The 14935-nt window shown below is 36.9% G+C and overlaps 1 protein-coding gene across 7 annotated transcripts in view; it reads left to right on the top strand.

The window, feature by feature from the left end:
• Positions 1 to 14935, top strand: part of PCNX1 (pecanex 1) — a 173481-nt gene that overhangs the window by 21782 nt on the left and 136764 nt on the right. For all 7 annotated transcript variants that reach the window (XM_036269327.1, XM_036269713.1, XM_036269486.1 and 4 more), the window contains exon 2: positions 11112 to 11320. In XM_036269327.1, the coding sequence (XP_036125220.1) occupies positions 11112 to 11320 (209 nt within the window). The remainder of the gene's footprint in view (positions 1 to 11111; positions 11321 to 14935) is intronic.

Below are 14935 nucleotides of genomic sequence, written 5' to 3' on the forward strand. Positions count from 1 at the left end.
TCACCTGAGGATATTTTTCTATTTATCTTCAGATAGAGTGGGAGAGAGAGAGAGAGATCGAAGTGAGAAGGACACATTGACTGGTTGCCTCCTGCATGACCCCAACCAGAGAGCTGGGGACAAACTGCAACCGAGGCTCGTGCCCTTGACTGGAATCGAACCCATGACCCATTGGCCCGTGGGCCAACACTCTAACTGTTGAGCCAAACCAGTCAAAGTGGGAACTATTGACTTTTAAAAAATAAACTTATTTTAGAATAGTTTTAGATACATAGGAAAGTTGATATAGTACAGGCGTCCCTTGACACTTTGTGCTTTGACTTTTGTGGCTTCACTCTATCACAGTTTTTTCAAATATATTCATTAAAAAGTTGATCGAGACAGTGAAAATGATACAGCGTGCGCTCGGTTGTCTGAGTCAATTATACACCCCTGTATTACAATTAAAATGAAAATCACTGTATGTATGGACTGTAGGCCTATGTATTTAAACACCCCAGGAATCCTTCAACGCCAGGTGCAACCGTTAGAGTCTGGAACGGATTAACCACGATAAACGAGGGATGACTGTACAGAGATCTCCCATATATCCTGTACCTAGTTTCACCTATTGTTAACATTTCAGATTACTCTGGTACATTTGTACAACCAATGAACCAGGGTTGATTAATGTACAGTCCACACTTTACTCAGATTTCTTTAGTTTTTACTTGATGTCCTTTTTCTGTTCCAGGATGCCATCTAAAACTATTAATTTTATTAACTTTGCAACCAGGCACTTTATGGAATTAGCTTATACTTTCTAGTATTTTTTATTTAAAAAGGATTTTTAGATATGTACTTACATTTGTAAATAACAGTTTTTACTTCTTTCCAATATTTTTTCTTGTGTAATTGCTTTGCATGGTACTTTACATATCTATATTAAAGTGCTGAAAATATGGACAGTCTTGCCTTATTCCCTACTTTAATGGGAATTCTAGTGTTTTTCTGTTAAACATACTGTTTTTGTTTGAAGTATAGATTTTTTTCTTTTTCCTGTTATGGAAGTATTTACCTGTTTTCCAGTGACGACTTGTAACTCATTATGAGACTAGTAATTTACCTTCATGTATTCTGAGGTCTTACAAATCTTACCTTATCTTTTTGTTCCTCTGAACCATTTTTACTCAGAGGTCTTTTTGTTTCCTTATTTTAGTTTTGTCACCGAGTTGCTTAAATATTATTAAAAATATCACATAGCCCTGGCCTGTGTTACTCAGTTGGTCGGAGTATCGTCCCATACTCCAGAAGGTAATGGGTTTGATTCCTGATCAGGGCACATACCCAGGTTTCAGGTTTGATGGCATGTGCAGGTGACAACCAATCTGTGTTTCTCTTGCACATCTATATTTCTCTCTTTCTCTGTCTCCCTCCCTTCCTCTCTCTAAAATCAGTTTTAAAAAACCAACAAAAAACCCCCACATAGTCATTGTGTTGTATATGCTCACACACTATCTACTTTAAAGTTTTCTGATTCAGTCCTCATCATAGCCCTGTGAAGTGAAGATAGCTGTTATTATCCCCATTTTACAGATGAGGAAACGGGTTCCTAGAAGTTAAATCACTGGCTTAGGGCTCTGCTGGCTGTCTCTGCTATTTCTTCCCTTTGACCTCAAGACCGCCACCAGTCACTGTCCACTATCCTCCTGTACACAGTCGTGCAAGATGCTTTTCTGATTAGTCTGCTCCTGAAAGCTTACCTGTGATTGATTTGAGATGAACTAAGTGTCCCCTATCTTTTTAATATGCATTCTGAATCTAGAACTCTCAGAACTGTTCTTTCCATCACCATCTAATTATATCCTTACTTTTGGCTTCCCTTCTTGACCAGCATATTATATGAATACAGTGGAAGCCCATTACAAAGCACAGTGTTCTCCCTGGGATTTCATTATGGTTCTTGCATATACTTAAAGTGGGACAATTTATCTCACTCATCATTTTGGAGGGAGGGGTTAGCCTTGTTCTATGGCATTATAAAATGGATTTTATTAAAATTTAATGTCCTTTCACTTGGTCTAATGTGGGTTTTTTTTACTGCTGTGTTTATTTAAATTACGATTTCCTTCTTGCATTTGCTGCTGTTATTACACATACTGTTTCACTCCAACTGCAGGGATGCAGCATTTGCTGTTGGCTGATATCCTATCCATTCCACTTAAAATTAATTTATTATTTTATTTATTTAGTTAATCCTCACCTGAGGATATTTTTTCCTTTTTTTTTTTTATCCTCACCCGAGGACATTTTTTTCATTTATTTTGTTCAGATAGAGTGGGAAGAAGAGAGAGAGAAAGAAACATTGACGTGAGAGAGACACATTGAGTGGTTACCACCCACACAACCCAACCAGGGCCGGGGACAAACTGCAACCGAGGTACGTGCCCTTAGCGGGAACCGAACCCAGGTCTCTCTGGACCGCAGGCCGATGCTCTAACTTCTGAGCCAAACCGGCCAGGGCAATTTTTTCCTTTTTTTTTTTTAGGGAGGGTTGGAAGGGGGAGGGGGGAGGGAGAAAGGAAGAAAGAGAGAGAGAAAGGAAGAAAGGAAAGAAAGAAACATTCATGTGAGAGAAAAACATCAATTGGTTGGTTACCTCTTGTACGCGTCCCAACCAGGGATCAAACCTGCAACCTTGGTATGTGCTCTGACTGGGAATTGAACCCACCACCTTTTGGTGCACGGATGATGTTTCATCCAACTGAGCCACATTGGCCCAGGGTCAATCCAATTTTTTATGAACAAAATCTGGAACTGTAGTCCTTATGACTATATAAATAGCAGCAAGAGAAGCAGTTGCTGCTACTTAGCTACATGTTTAAAGAGCTGGAAACTTTTTGGGAAATTTTAACTGAACTTTGTCATAGTGATGCGGTTGGTTTCAGATGGATACTGTCTATATTTTCAGCTAAACATCCTATAATGCATAGGACAGCCTCCTATAACATAGGTTTATCTGGCTCAACATGTCCACAGTGCTGAGACTGAGAAACTTTGCTCAAGAGCATACATTCTCAGTGGGCGTGATGTCACCCTCAAGAGGTTGGAAATTAGTTCTTGGGGGTGTGGTGAAAACTCTTTTTATGTATAAAGTACAGATATATATATTGTACATAACAGAAATATAGTGGATCTGTAAACCTACACTTCTGTGTGATATTCTTTCACTCACACTCTGCTGCCACATGTACAACACTTCTGACACCAGAAGTGTGGTCCCCCCCACACACACACCAAGCCGTTGTCTGAGTTACCAGTTGGGTCTCATTTCTGACATCTCCTACTTGAACATAGTATAAGAGCTCAGTCCCGTGAGACTGTCCCCCTGCCCCCATTCAAATGCCAATCTCAAGTCCAAGTCGTCACCTGTGCTTCTCATCCATTAGCTGTAAATTGGAGGTTCCCATGAATCCATCCTCAGGCTTGTTTAATTTGCTAGAGCAGCTCACAGAACTTAGGAAAACACTTTACTTACCGTTTACCAGTTTATTATAAAAGGATATGATAAAAGATACAGATGAACATCCAGCTGGAAGGACTACATAGGGCTAGAAATATGGGGAGGGGTACAGAATTTCTGTGACTTGTCTGGGTTCGCCAGCTCTCAGCACCTGCAGGAATTCACCAACTTGAAAGCTCTCCAAAGCCATACTATTGGAATTTTTTGTGGAGTCTTCATCACATGCGCATGATCAATTATTAACTCCATTTCCAGCCCCTCCCTTCTTTGGAGAATGGGGAGTGAGGCTGAAAATCCCAAGCTTCTAACATTTCTTGGTCTTTTTGGTGACCAGCCCCCTCCAGGAGCCCACCAGGAGTCACTTTATTAGAACAAGAGACATTCCTACCACCTAGGAAATTCCAGGGCATTTAGGTGTCAGGAACTAGAGCCAAAGACCATCTATTAGAACAAAGGATTCTCCTACTGCTCTTATCATGTAGGAAATTCCAAGGGTTTTAGGAGGCTCTGTGGCAGGAACTCGGGACAGAAAACAATATATATTTTTCTATTATTTCTCAGGGAGTAATTAGGGAAGAAAATTTCTAAAAAGGAGCAATAATGAGAAAAAGCTGTGAAACACTGCGTTGGAAGGAGATTGTCCATTGTAGTGGTTAAAAATTCAATTTCTTAACCATTGGAGTCAGACTGGATATAAATTCTGTTTCTACCACTTACCAGCTGCCACCAAATAACTTCATAGTCTCAATTTTCTTATGTGTAAAACAGAGATAGTACTTTCTTCAAAGGACTGTTGTGAGATATTCCATGCAGTGCACCTGGTGCTTGGTAAAACTTGGTAAAAATGACATGAAATTAGTCATTTTTAAGATCAAGGAGAGAAAGGGTCTTGTTTATTGCAGAATTACTGTTCCTCAGAAGAGTATATGGGATAGGTTCAGTAAGTATATGTTGAATGAATGAATAAAGCTGTTATCCATTAAGTGTGTCAGAGTTGCCTTTATGAAAAATGAGGAAATGGTGGTGGTAAGACATGTTATATACTCTCCTTCATTCTTTTTTTGTTAGGTATCTTTGATATTTATCTCACCTTAAATCTCATGTGTGATACATTACCTAATTTTAGCATTTAGTTTTGTTTTTTTTAAATTAAAAAAAATTTCTTTTTCTTTATTGATTTTTAGAGAGAAATGAAGGGAGAGGGAGAGAGAGATAGAAACATCGATGAGAGAGAACATTGATTGGCTGCCTCCTGCATGCCCCCCATTGGGGATCTGGCCCACAGCCCCGGTATGTGTCCTGATCGGGATTCGAACCAGTGACCTCTTGGAACGTGAGTCAGTGCTCAACCACTGAGCCACACTGGCCGGACTCCTTTTCATTTTTATTTTATGCCTGTGTTTCTCTTTCTCTCTCTCTCTCTCTCTCTCTCTCTCTCTCTCCTCTCTCTCTCTCTCTCTTTCTCTTTCTTCTTCTTACAGCAGTCCCTTTAGCATTTCTTGCAGTGCTGGTTTGGTGGTGGTAAATTTCTTTAGCTTTTTTGTCTGTGAAGCTCTTTATTTTACCTTCAATTTTGGAATGATAGCCTTGCTGGACAGAGAAGTCTTGGATTAAGACCCTTGCCTTTCATTACTTTGTACACTTCATGCCACTCCCTTCTGGCCTGCAGTGTTTCTATTGAGAAATCAGCTGACAGTCTAATGGGAGCTCCCTTGTAGGTAACTTTCTGTTTCTCTCTTGCTTTCTTTAAAATTCTTTCTTTGTCTTTAGTGTTTGCCATTTTAATTGTGATGTGTCTAGCTGTGGGTCTTTTTGGGTTCATCTTGCTTTGGCCTCTCTGTGATTCCTGGACTTGTGTGACATTTTCCTTTGCCAAATTATGGCAGTTTTCTGTCATTATTTCGTTAAACCGGTTCTTTATTCCTTTCTCTGATTCTTCTCTTTCTGGTACCCCTATGAAGCGAATATTGTTACGTTTTGTGTTGTTCCAAAGCTCCCTTAAACTTTCCTCCTGTTTTTAATTTTTTTCTCTCATTTGCTGCTCTATTTGGGTATTTTTTCCTACCTTGTTTTCTAACTCATTTATTTGATTTTCAGCTTCTAATCTACTGAATTCTTCTAAGGTGTTTTTCATATCAGCTATGTTGGTTTTTATTTCCTCTTGATTTTTATTCATAGCTTCTGCCTCTTCTTTTAAGCTGGTGTAGTTCCTGCTGAGCTCTTAATAATTCTCATTAAGTTGCTTGTAGTTCTCACTGGATTGTTTGAGCACCCTTAAAATCATTGCTTTGAATTCTTTATCTGACAAATTGCTTACTTCCATTTTATGCAGTTCTTTTTCTTTATTTGGGTGTTGTTTCTTTGTCTCCCCATTTTAGCCGTTTGGTAGTTCTAGACCCGATGAGGGCAGATCATTGATTTCTGACTGAACTCGTGAGAAAGCTTGAGTATGACTACATGATAAGCAAATCTCAAAATTAAGATGTTAACTAATCATAGCATATTAGGAGTGACAAAACCCATCTTGTCTGTTTTAATGTTATAACCTTTTGCTATATAAGATGTATGAGGTAGGTGTTTCAGATGTAGAAGAGTACTTGAAGTCTGTGATGACCGCTTGCCAGGGCTGTGACCTTTCCTAGTTATGTAATGAGGGCTTTATTTGTCCATCACTATTACACTACCTGCTGTACCACCTTCATACTTTGCTGTCTATTGTTTGTGGTAATCTAGGAAAGAAGTAAAACCAGCCTTTTTGTATCAGCCATTTGTAACGATAGATAGACATTTATGTGAAAATAAGGGCAGCTAATGTGCTTGGTTGCACCAGCATTAACTCAGAGGTGACATCTACAATAAAATAAAACTTCAAAAGACAAAAAGTGTCCTTTTTGAAATACTAGTACTTTTGCTTGGTATGGAACATAATTAACCTTAAGTCAATAAGCACCCCCCCCCCCCAAGATCAAAGTAGATGTTTAATTTAGAATTGGGTTGTTGCCCTGGCCAGTTTGGCTCAGCGGTTAGAGCATTGGCCTGCGTTCCGGAGAGACCTGGGTTTGGTTCCTGCTAAGGGCATGTACCTCGGTTGCAGTTTGTCCCCGGCCCTGGTTGGTCGTGCGGGTGGCAGCCACTCGATGTGTCCCTCTCATGTCGATGTTTCTCTCTCTCTTCCTCTCTCTCCCTCCCACTCTATCTGTACAAAAAATGGAAAAATGTCCTCGGGTGAGGATAAAAAAAAAAAAAAGAATTGGGTTGTTGACTGGGATATAGAAATTGTATTTTTAACAGAAACTTAAGCAGTTTTATCTTGTAAAAAGTTTTTTTCTTCAGCCCTGGCCGGTTTGGCTCAGCGGTTAGAGCATCGGCCTGCGGTCCCGAGAGACCAGGGTTCGGTTCCCGCTAAGGGCACGTACCTCGGTTGCAGTTTGTCCCCGGCCCTGGTTGGTCGTGCGGGTGGCAGCCACTCGATGTGTCCCTTCACGTCGATGTTTCTCTCTCTCTCTCTTCCTCTCTCTCCCTCCCACTCTATCTGAACAAAAAAAAAAAAAAAAAAAAAAAAAAAAAGTTTTTTTCTTCAGAAAAAAGAACCTGCTTTCCCATGAGATGCTGTTTGTTGATAAATGGAATTCTGATTGTCTTAGAAAATCTTTATTTCAAAACACAGTATTGATATATCTAATTTAATAAAATATAAAAGCAAATAGTAAATACTACTAGGTTTGCTCTTTGGTATATAATCCGTAAAACTAAAAAATAGGTGACTTGACTAGTTTCTAGTTTTTTTGGTGTTTGATTTTAGGGGACCACTGAAACTATGTAAATGCAGACATCTTTTAAAAAATTCTTATAATATTAGTGAAGCACAGTTACAGGAAGGGTTTATGATCTATTTACAATTTGATAATAATGTTGTCAGTTGTGCTGGGATCAGCTAAGAGCCTCGTGAAGTAATGTGAAGTAACTCAAGTAGAGAACAAGTAGGGAGCAGAGTCACATGGCAGCCTAGTGTGTGTCTGTGCCCTTTGCCCCCTTTGAGAAAAGTGAAACTGTTGTAGCACAGCTGTCCTGTCACCTAGACACTTCAAAGGTAACTTCTGACAGGGCCTAAGTATTTAAACCATATAGTGTAAAATAAATGAGTTCCATTTGTAGTTTGAGTAGAAAATACAAGTGTTCGTCATCTGGTACTAGTTCCAGTATGAAATGGTTACTTAAAAATTTTTTGTTTTTGTTTTTAGTCTTTTCAATGTTTAAAAGGAATTCTGTACTTGCTATATAGATCTTACACATTTTAGTGTGTTTCTTAGTACTCAATTACCTACTGCTTTTGGCAGTATGGTAGTGGGGGAGAGAGTTTATTTAGATCTTTTTTGTTAATTCTCACTTGAGGATATTTTTTCCATTGATTTTTTTTTAGAGTGGGAGGGAGGGAAGAAGAGAAGGAAGGAAAGGGGGGGGGGAGAGAGAGATTCATTCATATAAGCATTCATTTTTGACTCTTGTGGGGGCAAATAGGACATACTATTTGATATTAAGTAGCTTCTTTTATCTTTTCCCATGTGGAGGGGCTATTGACATTTCCATTGAATTTGTCTGCCAGTCTGAGTAATAATGGTGAGGTTGTTCTCTTTCCATCCACTTAATTAATGTAATCAGTCATTTTTATCTTAGTATGGACTATGGTGAATAATGATGAAACTCTGGCTCATTTATTTCACGGACACTTTATAGAGTTGGTATTATGGTATATAGTAAAACATTCAGTGACATAGGTATAAGAAACCTTGCTTAATTTTGTCATTAGATGTAATTAAGATGGTAATCTTGGCTAAGTCATTTACAGTTTCTAGGTCTCAATTTCCTGTCTGGAAATGGGAGCATTGAACTAAATGATCTTCAGGAATTCTAATTCTTTTTTTTTTTTTAATTCTCACCCGAGGCTTTTTTTCCATTTATCTTCAGATAGAGTGGGAGGGAGGGAGAGAGAGAAACATTAATGTGAGAGAGACACATCGACTGGTTACTTCCCACTCGACCCTGACCAGGGCTGTGGTTTGTCCCCTTGACTGGAATCAAACTCACGACTCATTAACCCACGGGCCGTTGCTCTAACCGCTGAGCCAAACCGGCCAGGGCAAGAATTCTGATTCTTATGTGAACATATCACATGTAAAACAACATCCTGCAGAATTTTTGTAAATAATTCGGTGCAGTATATGTATTCATATTTGGTTTACTTTGAATTTTTTGTTAATTTGAGAGAGAATAAAAGAGTATGTAGTGTGTATTTTCTGCTTGGGAAAGGTTATTCAGGGTTTTGTTTTTTTTTACAGTGAAGGCTAGATTTATTAACACTATAAATTAAACAACTTAGAATTTTAAACTTAACTCTGAAAACCTTTTTTTAAAAAAAATTTTTGGTATGTGTTCCTAGCGGGAACCGAACCCAGAATTCTCTGGTCCGCAGGCTGACACTCCAACTGCTGAGCCAAACCGGCTGGGGCTGCAGATGGAAAACATTTTAACAATCATTTTTAAGAAGTTGGGTTTTTAAATATGGCTTAAAATTTTTTTTAATTTAAATTGCGTTTATAAATTTAGTATTCATTTTTAAGTACATAAATTATCGAACAAATACTTCTAACTATATAACTCTTTGAAACCTGATATTTATAGATTTTGTAAAATTTTAAATACATGTTTCAGCTCTAAATTATAAGCCTATGTCAGTTATTCAGTGACATTTTAAATTGGAATCACAGTTTTATTTTTTAGACACAGTAATATGAATGACTTTTTAATCTAACTATTTAAAAATACCAGTGTATACCGATTATGCCCATATCCAACCCCAAAGTGTTCAACTGTGGGCCTGAGTTACTTTTTTACCCCCTCCCAGTTTTAACCCACATGTTTTTCCTGTCTCTCCCTCCCAAATAACAACAACATCAACAAAACCCACCAAACGAAAAAACCCCTTTAATTATATCTGTATTCTAAACCTGCCTGGTTCACCAGGATCTTTTCTTTTTTTTTTAATCCTCACCCAAGGATATTTTTCTGTTAATCATCAGATAGAGTGGGAAGGAGAGAGAGAGAGAGAAACAGCTATGGAAACAACGATGTGAGAGAGACACATTGACTGGTTGCCTCCTGCACGACCCAACCAAGACCAGGATGAACCACAACTCAGGTATGTGCCCTTGACCAGAATCCAACCCGATACTCATTGGTCCGCAGGCTGACGCTCTAACTGCTGAGCCAAACTGGCCAGGGCATGAGGATCTTTTTAATTTCACCATCTGAAGCAATTTGAGGTTACCTTTCCAAGCAGATTTAGAGTTGTGTTCTCAGTTAACTAAAGTTGAATCTTAGGCAAACATTTGGAATCTAGAGCTCTAGACATCCAGTGTAAATTTTTTTCTTGTAAAAGTGGACTTAATTGAGCCTAGGTTTATAGTCTTTATTAACAGTGACTCTGAGACCATGCCTTCTAAGTCAGGTGGTGTGCCACCCTGGACTCAAGTATGATGAGTCTGTGATCCCTATACCTAGCATGCTTCTGACCTGTTTCAGTTCTATTACCTGATTCTATTCTGTATTATTTTATTTGGCAGCCTATGATTTCTGAATGTTTCAAGTGTTGAAGTATACCTTAAAATACAAGATACTTGGATTTTGTGTGTCCCCCATGTCTTACCTGCTTTTCCAGTCACAGTTCTAAGGATTTTCATGACCATTTTAACTTGCAGTTTTCTAGAACACAAAAAATGGCCCTGGCCGGTTTGGTTTAGCAGTTAGAGCGTTGGCCCACAGATCAGAGAGTCTCGGGTTCGGTTCCTGCTAAGGGCAAGTACTTCGGTTGCAGTTTGTCCCTGGCCCCGATTGGGGTTATGTGGGTGGCAACCACGTGATGTGTCTCTCTCACATCAATGTTTCTCTCTCTCTCTTCCTCCCTCCCACTCTATCTGAAGATAAATGCAAAAATGTCCTTGGGTGAGGATTAAAAAAAAATGTTTATAACTTTAAAAAAAATGTATAGAGAGCACCTAAACAGAGGTGATACATGTTTGGATCACAATTCTGTCTTATTCATGTATTATGTAATGTGATACGTTAACTCTCTAATTGTATATTATAAGCTTTTTGGCATGGACTTTATGCCAGTACTGTTCAATGGAAATGTAATGTGAACCACATATGTAATTAAAATTTTTCTAGTAGCCACATTAATAATATATAAATTAAACACATGCAATTAATTTTAATATTTATTTAACACAGTAAGTACTATGAATGTTATTTCAACATGTAATCTATATAAAAATTATTGAAACATTTTACATTCTTTTTTTTGTAGCAAGTCTTCAAAATCCCACGTTATATTATTTACAGTACACAACTGAGGTTAGACTAAGTGCTCAGTAGCCTTATGTATCTAGTGGCTACTGTATTGTGCTGTGCTGTCTTACAATTTTGCAACTTGGTGCTAGTAACATGGTTATTGCTTTGTGTGTGACTGTGTATGTTTATTATTGGTTACAAATTCTCTAATTGAATGAAATATAAGGTATTTAAAAATGCATATCTTTTTTTTCTCTTAAAGGCCCTTCCTTCTTCCATGATTATAGTAGCAGTTTATTGTCCTGTGATAGCTGCTGTTTTCATTGTTCTGAAGATGGTCAACTATCGACTCCACAGAGCACTGGATGCTGGAGAAGTTGTAGATAGGAATGCAAATGAGTTCACAGATCAGCGAGCCAGAGCTGAACAAGGCAACTGTTCAACTAGGAGAAAAGACAGCAATGGACCAAGGTAAGGAAACCCATGTCACTCAGTTTGTAATGTTATAGATCGTGCATGTGTACAGTGATGCAATTATTGTGTTGTGCCTGTTCTCTTTATGTGGTTTTAAGGAGGTGATAGATTTTACCACTGTAGATACAATGGCAAGTATAGATTGTCAAAGTAGGTCACTGAAAAGCTAACTGGCATATCTGTGGGATTAAATCAGTGTCCTTGGCCTTATTGTTAAATAACATGTTAGAACCATAATAATTATAATTTTATAGTAATTATTCATACCAAAGACCAAAACCAATGGAAAACAGTCTAAAGAAATAATAAAGTTAAAGCATGGTGACCCTGAAGTCTGCGGGCTGACATTAACCGCTGAGCCAAACCAGCCAGGGTGGCTTATAAATCTTAGTATTTATATATTATTTATACATATAAATAAAATGTATATATCTCTTAAGCAAATTGTAATATATTGCTTGACATTATAATTGCATTTTTCACTTAATCTATTGCAAATATTTTTAATTTTATATTCTCACCTTAGAAACTTAGCTGTTCCTCCCCTAGATCTTTGCAAAACTGACTTCTTAGGGTTCAAATCTGTGTAAATGTCAGCTTCTCCTGGAGGCTTTCTTTTCAGTTCCAGCTCAAGTATGCCCCCTAGGGCTCAGTCACATTCTATTGCATTACCTTTCTCTTTTTGACAGAGGGACTTTAGTCATAGTCAAAAAGTTTATTGTACCTTTATAGAAATAATGACCACCAATATAACTTAAAAAAACAGTTTTTATAGGAACAGTTGACATACATAAGTTCATTCAGTCTTCAAAACAATTCTGTGGGGTAGATGTTTTGATTATCCCTGACTTACATATGTTGAAACTAAAGTGAGAAAGATGAAATAATTCAGTCAGATCTGGAGTCCATGCTTTTAACTACCATGCCATGTTTCCATTTAGTATTATATGCAATATTTCAGGTATCAAGATAGAAATGCTATAACACATGTAATGTTTCTATATGCTTTCCAGTGCATTGAAAGCCTTTGTTTATCCCTTTTCATTTACACTTTATGCCTCGCATGATTACCCTGTTTGTTCATTGAACAAATAATTTACCCTTGTAATAATTATGATAATAGTTTTAATCACCATCTGAAATTCTCTTAATCATTTATTTGTATTTATAAGCTTCTTGAAGGCAGGGGCCTTGTTTTTCTTATAAAAGATTATATTTTCAGGCTCTAAAATAGTGTTTGACACTGATAGGTACTCAGGAAATACTTGAAGTAGTTTTTTTTTTGTGATATTATTATTGTTACTATTATTATTGTTTTTGTTAATCCTCACCTGAGGACATTTTTCCATTGATTTTTTGACAGCATCAGTTGGTTGCCTCTCACATGACCCCGACCAGGGCCAGGGGTTGGACCTGCAACCCAGGCATGTGCCCTTCACTGGGAATTGAACCTGCCACCCTTTGGTCCATGGGTTGATGCTCTTAACCACTAAGCCATACCAGCCAAGTCTATTGGTTCGGCTGAGCCAAACTAGCCAAACCAATAGACTGCCAAATACAATAATACAAAATAGAATCAAGTAATAAATAGAATTATTTTTGTCTTTATAGTATTGTTTTGTGGGTACACCATATTTATTCTCTTGTTTTTAGTTATTTAAGTTATTTTCAAATTCAAATATTGATCACTATGATGTCTAAATTTTAAATGATTAAAATTTTAATCATAATTTAGTAGAGGTAGAATTACTAGACAGCTATACCTATTTTTAAGATTTTTAGTAGATACTGCCAAATTCCAAAGATTTTACCTTTTAATTACAGTGACCAGCAGTGTGAGGGCTTCTTTTTTTGTACTATGGACAACACTGAGTATTTAGTATTTTGACAAAACTGTGATAGAGATCTCATTGTTTAATTTTTCAATGTTTGGATTATTAGAGAAGTGGAGATATTTTTCTTATATTTGTTATTTTGTTGTTCCATTGATGGTTAGTTTTTCGATACTGATTTAGAGAAGATATTAATTTATCTAGGATATTTACTGTCTTGTATGTCAAATACTTTAGTTTATGGCATTTTATTTATTTATATGCCACAGTTTATTTTTATATGATCTATGAATGTTTATTAGTTGTACCTTTGATATAATATATCAAGTTTTGTGAGACTTTTTTTCTTACCCAAAATTATATAAATATTCACATGTCTACTTTTAGTGTTCTTATTTTATTTTTAACTCTTAAATTGAAGTCAATCTGAAAATATTCTAACTTATTTTCTTTTTTAGGTTTATTAGTCTCAACACCATTTAGTGAATAATAAATTTTTCCCACAATAATTTTAAATCTTTATTTTTGGTTAATCCTCATCCAAGGATATTTTTTTCATTGATTTTTTTTTTTTTTTTTAGATAGAGTAGGAAGGAAAGAGGGAGGGAGAGGGAGAGAGAGACACATACACACAAACAGAGAGACAGAGAGACAGAGACATATTGATTGGTTGCCTCCTGCAGGGCGGGGATCTAACCTGCATCCTTAGGTGACGTGCCCTTGATCAAGAATTGAACCTAAGTCTCTTTGGTCCTCGGGTGGATATTCTAATCACTGAGCCAAATTGGCCAGGGCTAAATCCTTTATTTTTCATGTAACATACTTATGTCAGTTTCTGGGTTTTATTTTCTGCCCCATTGGTCTTTCTGTCTTTTCTGTTTATTCCATTCTGTTTTTTGGCTTTCTAATATGTTTAATACTTAGTAGTCCCTCTTCAATATATTTTTTTCAGTGTTATCTTGATTATTCTCATGCATATACTTGCTTGTGTGCTCATCTAACAGAAAATTTCATTAGAATTTTGATGATATTTGTATTTAATCTGGAGAGAATGCAACCTTTAAATAGGAAGTCTCATATAGGGACATGGTATATACCCATTATTCACTTGTCTGTTATGTCTCATAAAACTTTAGTTTTTGTTCCAGAAGGTTCTGAGTATTTCTCAAGTCTATTCTTCTGTTAGGAAATGCATACCTTTGTATAGTAGGTAATCAAACAGAATATAGACTCTGCATTTAATCTGTGAAGGCTTGATTCACTTTCTGACTGTATGACCTTGGAGGAGTTACTAAGCTTTATATGCCTTGACTTTCCCATCTGAATGATGAGGCAAATAATAGTACTCATAGTACTGTTAGTACTCACAGGACTAGTAGTACTCATAGGATTATTACAAATATCACAAAGAATAAAAGAGAATAATATATGTAAAACATTTAGAACAATTCCTGATACTTGATAACCACACAGTAATTGTTAGCTCTTAATATTTCTGCATTTTGCATATACAGGACAGGGCAAAAGTAGGTTTACAGTTTTTGTATGGAAAATAATATAATAATTAATAAGTAATATAAGAATAAATTGTGTTTTGCATACTCGCAACTGTAAACCTACTTTTGCCCCACTCTGTATTTTTTTTTTTTTTTAATTTTCACTCAAGGAAATGCTTAGAGAGAGAAAGGATGGGGAGGGAGGGAGAGAGAGAGGGGAGAAAGAAACATCGATAGGTTGCCTTTAGTACATACCCCAACTGGGAATTGAACCTGAAACTGAT

This window comes from Molossus molossus, unplaced genomic scaffold (assembly GCF_014108415.1).
Source record: "Molossus molossus isolate mMolMol1 unplaced genomic scaffold, mMolMol1.p scaffold_m16_p_1, whole genome shotgun sequence".
Lineage (NCBI taxonomy): Eukaryota > Metazoa > Chordata > Mammalia > Chiroptera > Molossidae > Molossus > Molossus molossus.